Source organism: Orcinus orca, chromosome 20, assembly GCF_937001465.1.
Source record: "Orcinus orca chromosome 20, mOrcOrc1.1, whole genome shotgun sequence".
Classification (NCBI taxonomy): domain Eukaryota; kingdom Metazoa; phylum Chordata; class Mammalia; order Artiodactyla; family Delphinidae; genus Orcinus; species Orcinus orca.
The window spans coordinates 28,179,768-28,201,868 of record NC_064578.1 but is presented as its reverse complement, the minus strand read 5'-3'; the positions used below and the strand labels follow the sequence as shown (position 1 = coordinate 28,201,868).

At 43.5% G+C, this 22,101-nt stretch overlaps 1 protein-coding gene across 1 annotated transcript in view; it reads left to right on the top strand.

Annotated features, from left to right (window-relative positions):
• Positions 1-207: 207 nt before the first annotated feature.
• CES5A (carboxylesterase 5A) overlaps positions 208-22,101 on the top strand; it is a 58,361-nt gene continuing 36,467 nt past the window's right edge. Inside the window, exons 1-9 of the mRNA XM_049703640.1 lie at positions 208-224; positions 4,425-4,563; positions 6,014-6,147; positions 9,579-9,732; positions 10,190-10,294; positions 11,946-12,050; positions 13,394-13,549; positions 16,262-16,330; positions 19,283-19,430. Of these exons, the coding sequence (XP_049559597.1) occupies positions 208-224; positions 4,425-4,563; positions 6,014-6,147; positions 9,579-9,732; positions 10,190-10,294; positions 11,946-12,050; positions 13,394-13,549; positions 16,262-16,330; positions 19,283-19,430 (1,027 nt within the window). The remainder of the gene's footprint in view (positions 225-4,424; positions 4,564-6,013; positions 6,148-9,578; positions 9,733-10,189; positions 10,295-11,945; positions 12,051-13,393; positions 13,550-16,261; positions 16,331-19,282; positions 19,431-22,101) is intronic.

The following is a 22,101-nucleotide window of genomic DNA, read 5'->3' as shown; positions in this document are numbered from 1 at the left end:
TTTTTGTGTGACAAACCATCCCAGAACATAGTGGCTTAAAAAAATAACCATTTTTTCAGCTCGTGTTTCTGTGGGTCAGCAATTTGGGCTGGGCTTACTGAGGCAGTTCTGCTGGTTTTAGCTAGACTTAACTCATGCATCTGTGGTCAACTGCCAGTCATCTAGGAGACTCTGACTGTGTGGGTTGGGTGGCTGTCAGTTGGCGCAATGGGGACTCTGGGCCTGTGAGGCTTATTGTCCAGCAGGCTAGCCTGACTGTTTCACACATGGGGATGGCAGGGTCTCAAAGGGCAGCAAGAAAAGGAAAATCCCAATATATAAACACTTTTCAAATCTCTGCTTGTGTTATATTTGCTGTTGTTTCGTTGCCCAAAGCAAATCACATTGCCAAGTTCCGAGTCACTGTAGAAGAAGACTTAATGCCAAAGTTGTGGATATAGGTAGGTATGGACAAAATCTACCAAGGGCTCCTTCCTGATCCTTACCCCCTCCTTCTGATAGGGGCTGAAACACTTATTCTCCCTTGACATGGCCCTGCAACTTCCTGGGGTTAGATGTCATGGTTTGAAGCTCAAAGTGGGAGCATAGGACGGAAAGTACCCACTCTCAAGGCTAGGGGAAAATCAGACTAGGGGCTGCAAGCTCCCTGCTCCCTTCCCTGTTGAAGCCATTGGTCCAACAACTATGAGTACAATCATTTAACTTTATTAGAAACTGCCATGCAGTTTTACAAAATGGTTTTTACCATTTTAACTCCTCCCAGCAATGTATACTTGGCATTCTTGCCAATACTTTGTATAGTTGGATTTTTTATTTTTAACCTTTTTGGTGGTAAGTAATGATACTGTGGTTTTAATCACATTACTCTGATGGCTAATGATATTGAGTGCCCTTTCATGTGCTTATTAACTATCTGGATAGATTCTTTCATGAAATGAAAGAAGAAGACTGTTCAAGTCTTTTGTCTATTTTTAATTAGGTAATCTTTCTTTTTCTCATTGAGGTGTGGGAATTTTTATACATTCCAGATATTATTTCTTTGTCAGATATATATATTGTGAATATTTTCTTCCAGTCTGTGGGTTGTCTTCTCACTTTCTTAATGGTATCTCTTGATGAGCAGAAGTTTTAAATTTTGATGAAGTCCAATTTGTCCACTTTTTTCTTTTCTGATGTGTACCTTTTTGTATCCTCTCTCAGGAACGTTTTGCCTATTCTAAGACCATAAGACTATTCTCCTACATTTTCTTCTAGAAGCTTTATAGTTTAGTTTTCACATTTATGTTTTGATCTGTCCTAAATTAATTTTTGTGTGTGATGAGGTAGGGACCAAGTTAACTTTATAGTAAGTCTTGATTTCTAGTAGTGTAAGTCCTCCAACATTTTTAAAGGTCCTTTGGTTTTACATATAAGTTTTAGAATTAGCTTTTCAATTTACACCAAAAAAAAAAAAAAAAGACTGCTGGAGTTTTCACTTAGATTGAATTCACTCTATAGATCAGTTTGGGGAGAAATGACATCTTAATAATATTGAATCCTTGAATTCATGAATATGATTTACCTCTCCATTTCTTTAAATCTTTAATTCCTCTTAGCAATGTTTTGTAGTTTTAAGTCAGATGTCTTTCAAATCTTCCATTAAATATATTCTTGAGTATTTGATTTTTTTGATGCTATTATAATTAGCGTTTTAAGTTTTCATTTTCTGATTTTCATTAGTAGAAAAAGATTGATTTTTCATATTGAAAATGAACATGTTCTAACAGACTTACTAACAGACTGATTTTTGTGTAGCTATGGTAACAAGTCACCACCAGAACTGGTTTTAAACTTGTTCAATTGATCAATGACAACTTGCTTCAGGGAACGTGCTTTTGCAAATCAACAAATTGTTGTTAGCTCCTAGCTTCTGAAAATCAGCCCATCAGGGGCAAACTTACTTTAATAAACACACTTCTGAGTGCCAACCAATCAACAACAGTCTCACTCAAGTAAGCATGCTCCTATAGATGATGTCAATACACTTATGTTATCTAAAACCCACCAACCCCTGAGCTCCATTGTCTAATTGGTCCTTGTGATTTTTTCTTTTGACCCATGGGTAATTTGGAAGTGTATTCCTTGATTTCCAAGTGTTTGGGAATTTTCTAATTATATTTTTGTTATTGATTTCTGCATTATGGTCAGGGAATGTATTCTGTATTATTTTAACACTTTGCAATTTATTAAGACTTGCTTTTGGGCCCAGCATGTGGTCTATGTTGGTAAATGTTCCATGTGCACCTGAAAATAATAATCTGTGGTTGTCCATCTAATATATGTCAATTAGGTCAAATTGCTTAATACTGTTGTTCAAATCTATATCTTTACTGATTTTTTCTGATTATTTTATTAATTATATAGATAGAGCTGTGTTAAAACTTCTAATTATGATTGTAACATTTTTCCATTTCTTCCTTTAGTTCAATTTTTTCTTTATGTATCTTGAGACTCTGTTGTTAGGTACATACACAATTAGGATTTTTATATCTTTCTGATCACTGTATTTTTTTTTTCATCCACTAAAAAAATGATATTCTTTATCTCTGGTGATATTCTCATCTTGAAATCTACTGTACTGAATGTACTGAAAATCAGTCTTAAATTGCAGTGCTTAGTCTCTTTTCATTAAGCATGTTTACTAATATGGGTAGGCTGAAGTCTATCATCTGACTATTGGGTTTCTATATATTTTTTTCCCATCAGTTCTTTTGCTGTTTTTGTGGTTTCCCCTTTCCTATTTTCTTTTAGATTAATTGAGTATTTTCTATGATTCTTATTTATTTATTTATTTATTTGGTCTCTGCTATTGAGTTTTTTAACTACACTGTATAAGAAACTTAATATAACATAATTATCTTTACCTCCCCCATTTGTGCTATTTTGTCACATCTTTTACTTTTGTACATCTTAGAACTCCATAATACATTTGCATTATATTTGATTTATCATTTTCTTTCAGCCTGAATAATATACTGTAAGGTTGGTAGTAATGTTTCCACTTTCATTACCAATTTTAGTATTTTGAGTCTTTTCTCTTTTTGTCTTGATTAATCTAGGAAAAGGTTTTTCTTGTTTTGTTTTGTTTATTAGTTTTCAATTTGCTTGGTCTTTTCAAACAACTAGCTTTTGGTTTCATTGATTCTCTTTATTGCTTTTCTATTCTCTATTTTGTTTATCTCCACCCTGATATTTGTTACTTTCTTCCTTCTGCTTGCTTTAGATTTAGTTTGCTCTTCTTTTTCTAGTCCCTTAAAGTGGAATATTAAATGATCTATTTTGGATCTTTCTTCTTTTTCGATGTAGGCATTTATAGCTATAAATTTCCCTCTGAAAACTGCTTTCACTGCACCCCATAAGTTGTGATATGTTGTACTTTGGTTTCATTCATCTCAAAGTATTTTTTAATTCCCTTGTGATTTCTTCTTTGACCTATTGGTTGTTTAAGAGTATCTTGTTTAGATTTCACATATTTGTGAATTTTCTGAATTTCCTTTTGTTATTGATTTCTACGTTCATTTCATTGTGGTAGGAGAAGATACTTTGTATGACTTCAAACCTTTTTATTTTATTGAGACTTGTTTTGTGGCCTAACAAATGGTATACCTTGGAGAATGTGCCATGGGCACTTGAGAAAAATGTGCATTCTGCTGTGTTACGTAGAATTTGCTATATATGTTTTTTGTTAAGGGATGGGCCCTTGGAATTCCCTAGTCCGTTTTCTCTGATGTCACTCCATAACTCCTGAAGAACATCCTTCAGTCCTTCTTGCAGTGTGGGTCTGCCAGTAGCATATTCTCTCCTGAATATGTACTTATTTCTTTTTCATTCTTGAAGGATATTTTCCCTATGTAAAGAATTTTACAGTGACAATGCTCTTTTTTTCATCATTTTGTTATCTTTTGCCTTCCATTCTTTCTAATGAAACTAGCCATCATTCTTATTGTTTTCATCTGGAATCCAATATGTATTTTATTCTTTGGCTGCTGGCAAGATTTTTTTAAGCTTTGGTTTTTAGCAATCGATTGTGATGTGCTAAGGTGTAATTTTTGTGCATGTGTTTATACTGTTTTGGATATGTTGGGATTCTTAGATATGTGGGTTGATGTTTTTCATCAGTTTTTCAACCAATATCACTTTGAATATTTCTTCTGGGTTTGGATTATTCCAGGCCACATTTGAGTAAAACTCCCCTTTAACTATCAAATTAGATAGAAAAGCACATTCATAATTTTAAACTTAACATTTATTAAAGACTTGCTCTGTCAGGCTCTAAGCTGGTCATTGATGGTAAAAGGTAAATCTGATGTGTGTCACAAGAACTGGTCCCTCCCAGGGAAGTTTGCTGACAGCAACTCTGGGGGTTTCTCCTTCCCTTTTTCAAGGTGCCTCCAGAACTCAGAGTGGCTGTTCTCAGATCAACACATTCTCAAGGTGCATTATCCCAAACTCAGCGTGTCGGAAGACTGCCTGTACCTTAACATCTATGCACTGGCCCATGCGGACACTGGCTCCAAGTTCCCTGTAAGGAGACCTGCCTTGCTGGGGGCTCCAGTTGGCAGGTTCTGGGCCTGGGACCCAGGCTGAGTGGCAGGATGTCTGGAATCAGATCTAGGCCCCCACTGGGTAAAAGGGAAATGCAATCACTTGACATGTCAATAACTTTCTTAAAAAATCATTCTAATGACAGATTTACTTTATCTCCTTTTCTGATTTCTTCCTTATTGGCAGTGACTTGATCTTTGATTTTGTTTTGTTTTGTTTTTCCCCTCTGTTGGATATTTAATGGTCTGTAAACATGTAGAAAAGACTCTGCTTCAAAGGACTCTGATTTTTCAGCTCGGGAAATCCTCTTTTAAAGAGGAGAAATGCCTTTTTCAAATTTTCTGTTTTCAATGAAGAAAGTCAGGTAAGAATGTGAAATGTTTCACTTAAGAATGTGAAAGATCACTGTACAAGTGTGGAGAAGGTAATTCTACCATCTAATTTTGAACCACAACCTCTATCACCCTCTCTCCCCTTGCCACTGCAATGGAGACTCGCTCTATTGTATCGTAACAGCAACACCTATTGAGGGCTGACTATGTGCCAGGCACAGTTCATTATCTCATCTAACCCCCACAATAACCCAGTGGGTGAGGATTATTGGACCTATTCTACAGATGAAGAAGCTGAGGTACAGGAAGGGCATAAGTGACTTGGTCCATTTTATATACACAGTAAGTGGCAGATCCGGGTGTCAAAGCCAATGCTTTGTCCGGCTCTCCTTTTTCCTCCGTGGCTTTCTTCTCTTTTCCTGCCCCAAGAGTTGTAGTCACTAATATGACCTTAAAAAAGAGAAGGGGAGGGATTTATTATTAAGTATATAAATTGTGATAATACCATTTGAATGTTTGATGTTTCCTGGTCCCAGTTTTTCTAATCAGTATAGTAAAGTTTCCATACTTCTCTTCCCATTTTTCCCTCCTCTCTTCTCTTTTCTCTGTAAGTAGGGAAAAGTCTTAGAAAAGCAGCTTTTCCTCTCATATATGGCTTACAGTGATTTCCATCCTCCTGTGGGTCAACAAGTTCAAAGACATTTAGTTAACATTTTCTGAGCACTTGAAATATACCAACATTGTTCTATGGACTTTGGATGAAGAATTTTATTTAAACTTAATGATAACCTCATAAACGAGATACTTTCATTCTTCACATCTTACAGATGAGAAAAACAAACCTCAGAGAAGTTAAGGAAGCTGCTCAAAGTCACACAGCTAGTCAGTGGCAGAGCTGGGAATCAAACCCAGGCACTCGTATGCCAGAAGCCACATGCTTAATCCTGGGCCTTCTTCAAAAGACAAAAACCTCTGATGCTGTTTGGAAAGGAAAGTGAGACATTCATATTTCCCTAAAGAAAGAATGTCCCAACATGCATGGGGAGCGGATATGAGTGCCTGGTGGGCTGACCGGAGAGCTCCTCTCCCCTCCTTAGGTCATGGTGTGGCTCCCTGGGGGTGCCTTCGAGACTGGCTCAGCATCCATCTTCGATGGGTCTGCCCTGACTTCCTACGAGGACGTGCTTGTTGTGGCTATCCAGTACCGGCTAGGAATATTCGGCTTCTTCAAGTGAGTCTCCCCAAGTGATTGACACCCCTGATCCCCAAGGGGCAGCTGGATAGCAGCCACAGGGGGTTCAGTGCCCAGCAACCTAAGGAGAAATGAGCCTCTAATGACATTGAACAAATTTGGCCCAAATTAGTTAGGTAATTTTAGCGGCTATAACATGTAAACCCCCAAGTCTTAGTGGCTTAAAACAATAAAAATCTCCTTCTTACTCAACTAAAATCCAATCAAATGTTTCTGACTGACAGATGTTCTTCTGTGTGGTCAATCAGGGACCCAGGCTCCTTCCATCTTGTGGCTCTGCCCTCCTCAAGGGCCCCAGATCCTCTTGGATCTGCTGTACTTGGACAGCAGATGGAGAAAGAGCATGAAGAGGATGGTCTTTCTGGGCCAGCCTGGAGGTGGCGATTATCACTGTGTTCACATACAACTGGTAGAACTCAGTCATAATAGCCACACCCAACTGCAAGGGGGATGTGTGCCCTAGAAGGTGAGGAAACAGGGTGTGTGAGCAGTTCATAGTCTCTGCCTTAAGGCCCATATCAAGGCTCCTCAGGTGCTCACCTGAGAGTAATCACTCCATTGCATGGCTTCCCTTCCCCCAGTAACGTCGAACACGTTTCAGGTGCTCACTATGAGCCAGGCATGGTGTTATGCACTTGCTATGCATCCATTATAGCTCACCCTCAGAATAATTCTATGAGAAACATACTGTTGTTATTCCCATTTTACAGTTGAAAAATAGAGACACAGAGAGGTGAAGCAACTTCCCAAAGGTCACAGAATAGAGCTGGGGCTCTTGGCCACTTTCATTATCCTACTTAGAACATGGCAGAACCTAAGCCCTGGCCAGGATGCAGTGTGAGCCAAAGGAGTAGCGAGAGGCCACGGTCAGAAACTACGGGGAAGGTGGCAAGGAGTCCAGCGTGAATCCTACCCTCGAGAGACTCTCAGTGTCATGGGGGAGATAACACAGGGACACAAATACCCTACCAGGCAGGGCATGAGTAATGCTCTGAGGGTGAGAGGCGACGGAGCTGTACAAACAGAGGGAGCTGCCAGAAACCAGCAAGGCTTCCTGAGAGAGGTGGAATTTGAATTGCACCTAAAAGATGAGGTTGGGTTTGGGGAGGAGGGGTTGGGAGAAAGCACACTTGGCAAAAGGAGCTGTCTGAGCAAAGGCTGGGAAGTTGGAAAGAAATGTAGCAGCATCTGGGCCTGGAGCAATATTTGCAAACTGGGCTTTGAGCACATAGCACGGGGAGGTGGCTATGGGGCTGCAGTGGAGGCAAGAAGGCCTGAGAGGGGTGCCCTGATTACACTTTTAGCAGGTCTGTACATTGGGATTCTGCCTAAGATTCCTTCGACAGAAAGTTTTCCAAAAATTGCTTATAACGTCTGGGTTCTAGTAGACAGGTAGGTGAGGATATAACCGGAGATGGATATGAAAAGGTAGGGACAGGCCTGATTGGGAAAGACCTTGAATATTAGGTTGTGCACAGTGACTGGTTTTTATTGGATAAAGAAGGAGGGACAAGCGACTTCCCTGGTGGCACAGTGGTTAAGAATCCGCCTGCCAGTGCAGGGAAGATGGGTTCGAGCCCTGGTCCGGGAAGATCCCACATGCTGCGGAGCAACTAAGCCCGTGCGCCACAACTGCTGAGCCCACGTGCCACAACTACTGAAGCCTACATTCCTAGAGCCCATGCGCTGCAACAAGAGAAGCCACCACAATGAGAAGCCCGCGCACCACAGCGAAGAGTAGCCCCCGCTTGCTGCAACTAAAGAAAGCCCACGTACAGCAATGAAGACCCAACGCAGCCAAAAATAAATAAATTAATTAATTAAAAAAAACTTTTTTAAAGAAGGAGGGACCCAGGAGTGCCCTGCAGAGCAGTATAATAGGAAGGTCACTCCAGAGCAGAGCGCAGGCTGGGCTAGGGGCGCCTGGCCTTCAGATGGGGAGTCCGGTAGGGAGGCTGCTGTACAGCATAGGTGCGGCTCATGGGGTGAAGCAGGCCGGAGGATTGCTAACATGTACATGGCACTTGCTGTGTGCCTGCACCGTCAGTCTTCACAACAACCATGTGAAGCAGGCACCGTTATTAGCCCCATTCAGACATGAGAACATTGAGGCAAAGCAAGTTAAGTGACTTGCTCAAGGTCACCCAGATCATAAGTGACCAGATTATGAATCAGGATAAACAGAAATGGAGGAATGGGGACCAATGTGGGGCCTATGATGGAATGGAGGTAAAACTGGCAGGGCCTACGTGGCTCCTGACCAGATGCGGAGCAGATGCGGAGGCTGTGGGAGAGAGAAGGCGGAGTTAGGGCCAGCCCAGGGGTCATGGACAGAGGAAGAGAACAAAGGGGAGGAGCGGTGTGGGGGACTGGAGGACAGAGGAGGAGTAGACTATGATCCCGGGGTTACTCTCATACATGGTGGGTACCACACGAATGTTTTGGTCTAGGCGTTTCTTTGATTCTGTGTTTTTCCCCTTGTTTCCCCATTAATTGTCCACTCATCCTGGGAAACAGGCTATTCTGCAGGGACAGCAGCATGGAACATGGTTAGGAGCATGGTCCAAATCTGCAACTTTCTAGCTCCTGGGCAAGGGATTTAACCTCTTTGTGCCTCATTTCCTGTCTGTGAGAAGGAAACGATGAATCCATCAATATCCTTAGAACATGCTTGCAGATATCATTGATGGGTGTGGGAGTGACGTGAGCTGTGGCTGCAGAGAAATGCAGCCAGTGCCCAAACCACTTCCCAGCAGAGGGTGGTGGGGCATGGGGTGCCAGAATAAACTTCCCAGTCCCTCAGTATCCCACCCTGAACCCCCGCTGGTGTCTCCCACTGGCCGCAGTTCATAAAGGTCAGTCTTTTGAGAACAGCGTGGAGAAGGGTGAAGAGAGGACCCAGAGGGATAAAGGAGAAAGACCAGCACCACCTACCTCACAGTGTGAGAGGATTATAGGAGCATCAGCTGTAAAGCCCTTGGGACAGCATTGTGCACGATGCTGCAGCAGCTGCTATTATTATCATTATTATTCATTTAGTCATTCATTGGAACCCCTGTGCCCAGGGAGGTCTTGCTTCCTGGTGCAGACCAACTCTCAGGAGCAGGACTTTTCTGGAAACTATGGATTCAGGGGATCCTATGACTACCCTGAATTGCACATATAAGATCGTCTGTGCATTTTTCTGGAGTGTGGAGCTATCATCAGATTCTCAAAGAAACCCAAATCCCAGCAGAGGGTGAGAATTAAGCCTGGTTTTCCCAGCTGCCCCAGGTCTCTGACTCTCAGCTCCTTTCCAGCTGAGGTGGCGATGCCCTGACACCAGCCCACGGCCTCTGCAACCCACTCCCTGGGCTGTGAGAAGCAGACAACGGCCAACTGAGCATTCTCACCCTGCCTCTTGTCCACAGCACAGGGGACAAGCGCGCAGTGGGGAACTGGGCCTTCATGGACCAGGTGGCTGCCCTGACCTGGGTCCAGGAGAACATCGGGTTCTTTGGTGGGGACCCACACTGCGTGACCATGTTCGGGGAGTCAGCAGGAGCTATAAGTGTTTCCAGCCTTGTGAGTTCTTCTCTTTGGGACTTGAAGGAACCTCGGTGTCACCTCATTTTTGAGGTGACAAAAATGAGGACAAGGAGTCATACACGTCTAATGGCTGCTTTCATGTTGAACAAACACTTATAAACACATTGCCTCCCTCGAGCCTCACAAATACATCGTGAGTTGGGGGCTCAGTCTCATTTCAAGGACGGGGGCGTGAAGGAGCTAGCACTCCCATGGCAGAATGCTTGACCTCCAAGTTCATGAGGAACCTGGGGCTCGGAGAGGTTAGAAAACTTGCCCAAACCTTCGCAGCTAGTCCTTGAAACCCCCAAACCAGGACTTTTTCCCCTCTAAGTTTAGAGCTCTTAAGAAGGCTTCCTGTGAAGTTTTCTTTAAAGAAGGGCTGGGTTTTGTGTGTGATAGGTGGGGAGCCCCCTGAATAACTTTTCCTGGGTCTCCTGTGTTCTCTCTCCAGATTCTGTCCCCCATGGCCAAAGGCTTATTCCACAGAGCCATCATGGAGAGTGGGGTGGCCATCATCCCTTACCTGAAGGCCCCTGATTACGAGAGGAATGATGATGTAGGTATATTGTTAACTCTTCTCCAGCTTCCTCTCCTTGGTCAGGAGAGAAATGTGCTCAGGTGTCCATAGACCATGTGCTTGGCTGTCCTTACTGACCATGACCAAAGGATCTGATGTTGGCCCAAGGTGACCCTTGTTGCTCCATGGAAGGGCTGGTTCAATAGGAAATGGGTCCAGGTACGCAATTCACTACTGCTGGTGTGCATGACTGTGTATGTGTGTGTGCATGTGTGTGTGTGTATAAGCATATGTGTAATAGTTCTTACATCTTATCCATTACTCTTTGCTTGTGATATATAATTCAGTCCTCTGTATTATGTACGGCTTTTCTCCTGTACTAAATCTACTCCACCTAGAGTACTATGTTAAGAAAGATTCTGAGGTTGTTTCCAGCTCAGTGTGAAATAATGCTGTGACTGATAAATGCTGTCTGGCATGAGATTGTGAGGGGGAAGTGAGGCATATGCCCTAGATATTTGTCATCTATCATCTTGTCTTAGTGCTGTACCAGATAAGAGGACCTAGAGACCAAGGTCTCTATATCTTTCATGTCCCAGCATAATGTCTGGTGTATATTAGGTGATTATAAATGTTTGCTGAATGAATGAGTTCACGAATGAGCTGATTCATTCAATGAATATTAATTATGCCCTGGACTGTGGAGCCATCTCCTGGGTATTATTCACTTTAGTGGTGCATTTTCTTAAACACCTTGTAGAAAATAACAACTTACACCAAGAGTGGGAACATGGAGTTATAATATGGTAAAAAAAAAAAATACCCTCAATACACAGGGAATATTGATTTTGGTAACATGAAATATCAAGCTTTTTTTAGTTTGTGCATTCGCCACACACATATTGAGTGTTCATTGTTTTCCCTGTTCTATTTTAAGACCCATGGGTTTATAAGTGGAGAAGACATATACTACCTTGAGAAGACTATAACCTTTTTATGGCAAGGATTTTTAACCTGGAATCCATGGAGAGTTTGAGAGGTGGTCCTAGAACTCCTACAGTTGTATGGAGACTCTATGTTTGTGCATTTTCCAGAGAGAAGGTCTGTAGCTTCCATTGGATTCTCAGAGCATCCGTGACTCCCAGAAGAGTAAGGACCACCACTCTCAAGGGACAAGTTCTACACATGTGGGAAGTCCAATGACAGGGCAAGAAGGAGTTTAGCGAAGAGCTGGGTAGAGGAGGTGAGGACACTTGGAGTAACAGGAGATTAGAAGAGGAAGGGGCTCATGGGGGCTGCAATCGTCTAAAAGAATATCCTGGAAAAGATGGGACTTGGGCCTCAAAGAATGAATGGGATTGGTGTAGAGATAGAAAAAGGATGCTCAGGGCATGTTCAGATGTTCCAGGCTGGGGTGGGGCTGGAGCAGAGCTGATAAGCTGAGATCGATCCAGCTCTGGTGATTGCTAAAGATGACAAGGAGGGTCAGGCAAGAGCATAAGGATGATGCAGTGCCAACCTGTCCTCAGTGTGTGCATTCCATTATGGGCACATGGGGGTGGGGAGAGGCAGCAGGGTGGACTTCATATAGAAAGCACCAGCCTGGGGCTGGATTGAGGACATTTTCCAACTTTCATTTTCCTGGAGGCTTTCAGTCCTGTGCGCTGACCTGTTCCTTCTCTGGAAATAGTTGCAGATGGTTGCAGATACTTGTGCTTGCAACGTGTCAGACTCCGTGGCCCTGCTACAGTGCCTGTGGGCAAAATCCTCCAAGGAGTTGCTGAGCATCAACAAGGTGAAGAGGGAGGGGAGAGTTTGGGGACAGTGTTACCCTTTGAATGGAGTGGTAGACAAATCCTACCACTCTCTTATTTAGTTTGATTTGGGACTTGGACAGATGGGGTTTGGGGATTCATAATAACGGCTGTAAAAAAGCAATGTGGCGTATAGAACCCTTATAGGTAATTTAAGGACATTGACAAGCCAGGGTGCTGCTTAGCTTGGATAAGACCCAACAAAACACAAAGGTTGTCTCTATATCATTGAAGGCATCTCACTGGGAAGAGAGACCACAGTTTCTCCACAGGCCACTAGAAACTAAAGTCCAGATCAAGAGCTGGAAGCTGGGAAGCCATTTTGGCTTGAGATGACCAAGAACTTTCTAAAAACTCAGCTGTCTGAAAAAGGACCGGCTCCTTTAGAAGGCAGTGAGATACCCACCTCTGTAGGTATGCAAGCAGGGTCTCCATGACTGCTGACAAATTTCAATCACTGGATGATTCATTGGACTGGATGATCTTTTATGTCTAATCTTCCAATCTTGAGACCCTCTGGTAGTCCTTGAGAGAATGAGGTCCTTACCTGTTCGATTCTAACATTTGTTAGATAGTTATTTGGCATGGATTGAGAATCTGCTGTGAGTTTTACTAGGGTCCAGGAAATGGGTAATAAGTTCTTGACCCAGTGTAGTGTGAAAGCTCTCTTGTGTGCTCCCTTCTACACCCAGTCCCAGAACAGAGACCTAAAAAGAAATCATGAATAGAGCCAGGTGTTGCTTCCTAAGACCCAAGAAATATCCGTCCAGACCCAAGGCCCAGGGCTGAGGAAGACGCCTCAGGAAGATGCTCACACCAACCCACACTACCCTGGCCATCCCCTCCCCTCACCACTCTGCCCATTGCATTTGGCCGCTGGTTCCACACTTGAGCATGCATCAGACTCACCTGGAGGGCTGTTTGCTGGGCTGCACCCCCCAGAGTTTTGTATTCAGCAGGTCTGGGATGGGACATGAGAATTTGCATTTCTAACAAGTTCCCAGGCGATGCTGACGCTGCTGGTCCAGGAGCCATGCTCTGAGAACCGTTGTGCAGGGGTGTTATATTTCTTAGGTTATTACTGTTATTATCCCTATTTAGCAGATGAGGAAATTAAGGCCCAGAAAAGGTGAGCCCCTTTGCCTAAATGAATGGCAGAGCTGGCCAGGCAGCACTGATGTGTTGGGATGGGCCAAGAGTGGCTTATTTTTCCCTTCTTAATGCCCTTTGCTATAGTGGGTTGGCCCAGCTCGGCTAGGGTGTGGGGACAGCAGATTTTGTGAAGAGAAACAGCTGCCGATTTTTCTCTTCTTCCTTATTTCAGAAAACCAAGTCTTTCACTCGAGTGGTTGATGGCTTTTTCTTTCCTCATGACCCTTTACACCTATTGGCTCAAAAATCATTTAAGCCAGTTCCTTCTATCATCGGAGTCAATAACCCCGAGTGTGGCTTCCTGCTGCCCATGATAAGAATTCCTGCTGTGCCTCCTTCTGCTCCCTCAGCAGTGAGGCAGCTGTTTGCTTCACACTGGGTACTCCCAGAGATTTCACCCAGTTATGAGGGCTGGAGCCCATCACCCAAGTACGCAGCTTGGGTGTACTTCTCATCTTTCCTCTCTCTGAAGGAAGAGAACTGTGGATTGGGGGCAGCTGTAGCAAGTGTCCACCCTGCTCCTCGTATAGGTTTAAAGAAACAACTCTACAAAAAAATAAGAGAGGATTGGACCCATTTGAACTTTGTTCAAAACATTACAAATGATTGTTTCAAATAAGCACTGCTACTACCTCAAAGGTGAAACTCATACAGGTTTAGAAAACTTCAGTCCTTTACACTCTCATGTCCAGCCTTGGTTCTGGTATTTGATTTCCAAGAACACTCTCTAAGGCAGTGCAAGTTGCAAAATTATTGAATTGTTTCATTCATTCAACAAGTATGAACCAAGCATTTACTGTGTGCCCTGCACTCATAAAAAACCAGCATTCGGCAGTGAGCAAGTCACATGGTTCCTGCTTTTTTCCAGCTTACATTCTCAAGGGGAGAGACGGGTGACATGTAAGAGTGAAAGGATGGTTTCAGAGAGTCTAAGTGCTAGGAAGGACATAGACTGGGAAGAGGAGGCTTCTTTAGGGAGGGAAGCAGGGGTCAGGAAAGGCTTCTCTGAGGAGGGATCATTTGAGCTGAGGCCTGAATGCTGAGTAGGAGCCATGATTTCTTGACCCTGTAGTTTGAGAAGACCCTCCCCTTTCAAAATAAGCTTTTCGTCTGTCCTCAGAAGAGCAGAGTGCTCAATTCTTAATATATCAAAGCTCATTTCTGCAGACCAACCTCTACCTTGCAAGCTGGGGGAAGTGCGGTTATGAAATACTGAAGTTTGTCGAGTTACAAGGCTAGTTGGTGACACGTTAGAATCAGAATCAGAACCCTGAGTTCACTGAGCTGTTAAAGGCATGTTCTGGTAATTATTAATTTGACACATAGAACAATGTTTTGGGGTAAATAGGGTTGGGGATTTTTTCCCTCGTTGTAAATGAGGCAACTGAGTCACAGGCTGTGGCTTAAGTTAGGTCTTTTAATGCTTTCTGGATCTGTGCTAGAAAAAGGAAGGCAGCTACTACTGATAATAGCCATGCCACCATAACCACTGTGACTGAGTGCCTTCCATAAGCCAAGTGCATGTTGTCTGTGCAACTTGCAAACAGGCATTATTATCCCCATTTTGCAGCTAAAGAAACTGAGACTAATGTGACTCTTAGCTAGAGAGGAGACAGCAGTGTATAGATTTTGTGTATTTAGGCTCTGCCTGTAAATGCTGAGTTCTCTGTTTATCTGCTGTGTGACCTTTAGGGAGCTCCCTAACCTCTCTGAACCTCAGTTCCCTCATCTATGAAATAGGGCTAATGTTATTACCCACCTCACAGGTACACATCAGGTAGCCTGGCATATAGTCTAAGTGCTCAGTAAATGTTAGATATTGGAATTATTCAAGTGGGAGACCAGAACTTGGTGCCCAGGTCTGCATGCACAAGAGGCTGCATGGGTACTGTCATTCTGTGTGACCATTGCTGGTTGTTTGAGACCATAGGAAATCTCCAAAAACCAATCCTAGCTCCTGAACGTACATAAAGGGTTCTTGTAGTTAAAATGTACTTGTGGATTATTTCAATGACTCTGGGAGAAGACAGATATGTTTAAATATCTGTCATGACTCGTTACCCCAAGATTTTCAGCAGAAAATATACCAGAGAAATTCATTTGACAAGTGAATACTACTTCTGCCCCCTCATGTTTTTAAGCTGTGATATTGGCTAGGGAAGGGTCATTTTAAAAACAATTGCTCGTAGCTCTTACTCTGTACCAAGCAGCCCCTGTGGTTTTAACCATCCTCTCTGCAGCCTCACTAAGCTGCCTGCCCCTGACAACTGCTGGCTTCTGAGACTCTAATGACAGAGGTCTTTAGAAAGAGAGCAATAAATAAACCACTAGTTTTGAGATTTTCAACCTCTCTTTTAACTTGCTGTTGAAGCCAAGTGGTGGCCTGTATTAGTTTCCTAGGGCTGCCATAACAAAATAACACAGACTAGTGGCTTAAACGACAGAAATTTATTTTCTCAATGTTCTAGAGGCTAGAAGTCCAAGATCAAGGTGCTAGCAGGTTTGGTTTCCTCTGAGGCCGCCCTCCTTGGCTTGCGGGTGGCCGCCTTCTTGCTGTGTCCTCACAAGGTCTTTCCTATGCGTGCGCACCCCTGGAGTCTGCACGTCCAAATTTCCTCTTCTTATAAGGACATCAGTCGGACTGGATTAGGGCCTACCCTACCGTCCTCATTTTAGCTTAAAGACCTCTTTAAAGACCCTCTCTCCATATACAGTCACATTCTGGGTGTTCAACATAGGAATTTGGTAGGGGACGCACTCAGTCCATAACATGGCCTTCCACAGGGCAGCCACTCAGCTCCCACAAGACTGCAGGTATGACAGGGAATGGCTGCCTCTTATCAAATGTGAGGAGAAGGAACTTCGTTGCTCAACCAACCCACTGAGGCAGCTCCTTACACATGGACCCCTGGGGGCTGAAAGGGTTCCTGCTCTTGCCAGCCTCCCCTCTGAAAGGTGGGTGTCTGGGCCCTCAGGGAGACCAGTTTCCCTTCTGATGACCTGCTGTGCTCACAGAGGGGCCACCTGCTTCTTTCCACAGAAGGAGTTTCCTGAGATCCTCGGGGGCTCCAACAAGTCCCTCGCCCTGCAGTTGATACACTCAATCCTGGTAAGTGAGCCTGACTCTCCAAGATCCATTCATTTCACAAACCTCCTTGGGTCACACACAGGGGTAGCTCTGGGGGTACAGATCTTCCTCATTCGTTCATTTAGTAGATCTTTACTAAGCAGAGTTCTGCAATCCCTTATCCACAATCTCAACATCCAAATCGCGCTGACAACCCAAAGGTTTCTTGTAACTCATGGCAGCCAAAATTGACCTAGACCGATACGTAGCCATTGGTCTTTATTGTTGCTATATGTTCATTCACTTTATCCCACCATATGTTTCTCTGTGGGCATATTAATGTGGGGGCTGGGGTGCTGCCCCGTCCCCCCACCCCTGAACATATCACATAATATGCAGCATATGTACTGAATTATCTGTCTACGAACGGAAAAGCTCTGAATTCTGAAAACCACCTGGGACTAGGGACCCATATTCACTACATACCTGCATACCAGCCAGGCACTGTACTAGGTTCTAGCAATACCAAGGACCATTACTCACTTACTCCCTGCACTAGGGATATAGAGACATATTTATCCTAGACACTAGGATATAGAGATGGATTTCTTTCCTTCCTTCCTTTCTTCTTTCCATAAACATTTATTCAGTGTGTATTTTGTGGCAGATTCATTTCATTCATTTTTTATTGAACAAATGTTTCTTATGCATCCACATGCCCCAGAACTTCCTGAGGCACTGGGTGCAGTGATAAGCAGGCACTCCCCCTGCACTTGAGGGACTTAGAGACTGTTACGGTGGATGGACATGACCGGGCACTTTGGTACGGTGCTGTACACACCAGAGCAGAGATGTGTTCGAGGCCCTGTGGTGTCCGCAGGAGGGAGCAGGTGGCTTCCTCGGGGAGGAAGGCTTTGGAGGATGAATTAAGTTTGTCTGGTTAATGGAGGAGCAGGACTCAGGGGAGCCAGAGGAGCTGAGAGGACCAGTTAGGAGCAGAGAAGTGTAAGGAGATCAGTGGAAGAGGCTGGCTGCAGCAGGGGAGGATGCTGGCAGCTGTTTCATGCTATGGAAGGAATAGAAAGTTTATTCTGGGGGCTGGAAACAGAAAAAGAGAAGCATGCTTTGACTTCCACTTTAGAAATAGCCCTATGGCTGCAGAGTGGCCCAGACTGAAGGCAAGGGATCCATCAGGTACTAAGGCTTAGAGGGGATGTTTGGTGAGTCTTGGTTGTCTGGTGATGAGAGTTGAGATGAAGATTTCAGATATTTAAAATATGTTAGACAGAGGAATTTCTCAGGCTGGATTGGAGATGGCCTCATGGAGGAGGAGGCCATTGATCTGGGCCTTAGCGAAGGGGAACATTTGAGCAGGAGGGCATTTCAAGAGGAGAAGGTATCTTGAGCTAGGTCCTAGCAGGTGGGAAGTAGGGTGTGTGGGAAGCTGCAGGAGGACCAGAAAGGCATGCAGTCTCTCTTCCTCCCAGTAGCAAGGCAGGAAGTACTTTCCAAATGGTAAGTAGTTTTCTCATGCAGAAGCCATAGTTTTGCTCCAGAACCCTAGGGATCTGCACTGTGACTGCCCAGCTGGGGCTCGCCAGAGGCTCCACATGGCATATGTACCCCCCTTGGATACCTCAAGCACCAAGGTGTCTGCTGGTCCTATGGGCCACGCAGGGGAACTTGCACCAGAACCTGGACCTGCTGCAGAGCCCTCACTTGCTCTGGGCCTGATTAAAAGCAGTCGGCCTTCAGAGGACCCAGTGAATGTGTCCCAGCAGCATTCCCTGGCGTGGTATACGCTGCCTCCAAATCCCAAAGAAACCTACGAAGGGCTGTGCCTCTGTCTTAGTGTTAGGGGGTTGAGGTTCAGTAACTTTTCCCCGTGTTCCCCAGAGCACCAGACTCCCAAGAACATCACCAATGTGGCAGACCTTGAACCTTTATGATGTTTCCCTTCCATCCTCTGGCATTTGTGCTGGGGCCACATTGAAGGACTGAAGACTGGGAGGCAGCCTGGTGTCAGGTCAAAAAAGCATGGGATGGGGCTTCCCTGGTAGCGCAGTGGTTGAGAGTCCACCTGCTGATGCAGGGGACGTGGGTTCGTGCCCCGGTCCGGGAAGATCCCACATGCCGCAGAGCGGCTGGGCCCGTGAGCCATGGCCGCTGAGCCTGCGCGTCTGGAGCCTGTGCTCCGCAACGGGAGAGGCCACAATGGTGAGAAGCCCACGTACCGCAAAAAAAAAAAAAAAGCATGGGATGCTCTGTTAAAGGACTTGGCAATGGGTTTCAGAACAGAACTGAAGGCCTGCTCTGTGCCAGGCAGCATGCTTTTCTTTTTGTATCTTGTGTGATCCTCTGAACAACAATTGTTGTTGAACAACAACAACAATAAATAAACAACAATTTTTTTTTTCATAGAAGAGGTAACTCCAAGAGACCAACTCGCTTAGATCAAAGAGTAAAGGTCTGGAGACAGTACTGGTACCAGGAGCAGGGCCAGCCTCAGGAGTGTGCAACCTGTGTAGTTCAAAGGGCCTCATGCTTAGAAGAGTCCTTTACTTGGTTGAATGTTCTGTTGTCACTACCTTGAAATTCTTAGAGTTTTTGAACAAGGACCTCACATTTTTCACTTTGCACTGGGCCGCACAAACAACTTAGCCAGATCTGCCCAGGGGTGGCTGTTTCTGAAATATTTCAGAGAGGCGTGCATACTGTGATTAGAGAATGAGATTTGGATGCAGATAGACTTGTGAAGGAATCATGGTTCCACCACTTTGGACAAACCACTTAACCTCTCTAAACCTCAGTTCCCTCACCTGTCAAATGGGGCTGATTTTGATACTTGCATCATAGGGTCACTGCATGGATTAAATGAGACAATGCATGTAAAGCACTTAGAATTTTGCCTGCAAAGGCAAATGTTTGACTGTTGTTGCTGTGTGTTGGCTATTGCTGTTGACCTAGATCTCTTGCAACCATGATGTTTTACAGCACATCCCTGTCCAGTATTTATACCTTGTGGCTAATGAATATTTCTACAACAAACACTCTCTGATTGATATACGAAATCGCTTCCTGGATTTGCTTGGAGATGTGTTCTTTGTGATCCCTGAGCTGGTCACAGCTCAATATCACAGAGGTGAGTCTCCTAGCACCGCTCCTCCTGCAAGGCTGGTGGCTGCAGGGATCCCTGTTGCCTGCTGACTGTCTACCTGCTCTGCCCTTCTGTTCCTTTGATGAGAGGGAGTTCCCAAGGCTGTCTGGGATATAGCCCTGCATGCTGACCTTTGCAGTTCCCCTGCCTTTCAGAGTTCAGGAATGTTGATCAGTCCTTGTTGTTTATATTCCTTCCCCTTCTTCAGGACCATGTAGAAAAGTTCTACCCCTCCATATTTTCTGGGGCCTGGACCCCACTTTCCTTCCTCTTCGGAAGTGTCTTCCCAAATATCTTAACTCTAAGCAGTAGTGGAGCAATCAGAAAGAGAAGATTACTCGTAGGGAAGCAAACCTGCCCTTCTTTCTTTTTAAACAATTTTTATTTTTATTTATTTTTAAAATTGAAGTGTAGTTGATTTACAAAGTTGTGCAAATTTCTGCTGTACAGCAAAGTGATTCAGATATATATATGTGTATATATATATTCTTTTTAATATTCTCTTCCATTATGGTTTATCACAGGATATTGAATATACTTCCCTGTGCTATACAGTAGGACCTTGTTGTTTATCTGTTCTATATATAATAGTTTGCATCTGCTAACCCCAAACTCCCACTCCATCCCTCCCCACCCCCCTCCCACTTGGCAACCACATGTCTATTCTCTATGTCTGAGTCTGTTTGTTTCATAGATAAGTTCATTTGTTGTCATATTTTAGATACCACATATAAGTAGAATCTCATATGGTATTTGTCTTTCTCTTTCTGACTTTCTTTACTTAGTATGATAATATCTAGGTCCATTCATGTTGCTGAAAATGGCATTATTTCATTCTTTTTATGGCTGAGTAATATATATATATATATATATATATATATATATATATATATATACCCCCTACATCTTGTTTATCCATTCATCTGTCGATGGACATTTAGGTTGTTTCCATGTTTTGGCTATTGTGAATAGTGCTGCTATGAACATAGGGGTGCATGTATCTTTTTGAATTATAGTTTTGTCCAGATATAAGCCCAGGTGTGGGATTGCTGGATCATATGCCAACTTTATTTTTAGGTTTTGTTTTGTTTTGTTTTTTTGCGGTACACGTGCCTCTCACTGTTGTGGCCTCTCCCGTTGTGGAGCACAGGCTCCAGACACGCAGGCTCAGTGGCCATGGTTCATGGGCCCAGCCGCTTCGTGGCATGTGGGATCCTCCAGGACCGGGACACAAACCTGCGTCCCCTGCATCGGCAGGCGGACTCTCAACCACTGCGCCACCAGGGAAGACCTATTTTTAGTTTTTTGAGGAAATTCCATACTGTTTTCCATAGTGGCTGCACCAACTTATATTCTCACCAACAGTGTAGGAGGGTTCCCTTTTCTCCACACCCTTTCCAGCATTTGTTATTTGTAGACTTTTTAATGATGGCCATTCTGACCGGTGTGAAATGGTATCCCATTGTAGTTTTGATTTGCATTTCTTTAATAATTAGTGATGCTGAGCATCTTTTCATGTGCCTGTTGGCCATGAGTATGTCTTTTTGGAGAAATGTCTATTTAGGTCTTCTACCCATTTTTTGATTGGGTTGTTTGTTTTTTTGTTGTTGTTGTTGAATTATATTAACTGTTTGTTTATTTTGGAAATTAAGCCCTTGTCAGTCGCATCATTTGCAAACATTTTATCCAAGTCCATAGGTAGTCTTCTTGTTTTGTTTATGGTTTCCTTTGCTGTACAAAAGCTTGTAAGTTTGATTAGGTCCCATTCGTTTATTTTTGCTTTTATTTCCATTCCCTTGGGAGACTGACCTAAGAAAACATTGTTTCAATTTATGTCAGAGAATGTTTTGCCTATGTTGTCTTCTAGAAGTTTTATGGTGTCATGTCTTATATTTAAATCTTTAAGCCATTTTGAGTTTATTTTTTTGTATGGTGTGAGGGTGTGTTCTAACTTCTTTGATTTACGTGTGGCTGTCCAGCTTTCTCAATGCCACTTGCTGAAGAGACTGTCTTTAAGATCTCAGAATGCAGGGATTGCAGAACGAATGGATTAAAAAAAAGTAATCCAACTATATGCTTTCTACAAGACACTCACTTTAGAATCAAAGATACAAATAGGTTGGAAGTGAAAGGATGGCAAAAGATACATTCCATGCAAACAGTAACCAAAAGAGAGTTGTAGTAGCAATACTTAAATCAGACAAAATAGACTTTAAGGCTAAATAGTTACAGAGAAATTGTTACAGACTAAAAGAGACAGAGAAGCACATTATATAAGGATAAAATAGTGAATCCATCAAGAAGATATAGCAATTAAAAACCCAGATGTACCTTACAACAGAGCCCCAAAATATATGAAGCAAAAAATGACAGAATCAAAGGGAGAAACAGACAGTTTTACATTAATGGTTGGAGACTTCAACCCCACTTTCAATACTAGAACAACTATACAAAAGATAGACAAGGAAATACAAAACTTGAACAATACTATAAACCAACTACATCAAACAGAAACATAAAGAACACTTCACCTAACAACAGCAGATTGCATATTCTTCTCAAGTACACATGGAACATCCTCAGCTATAGACCATATACTGGACCACAAAACAAGTCTCAGTAACTTTTAAAAAGATGTAAATCATACAGAGTGTCT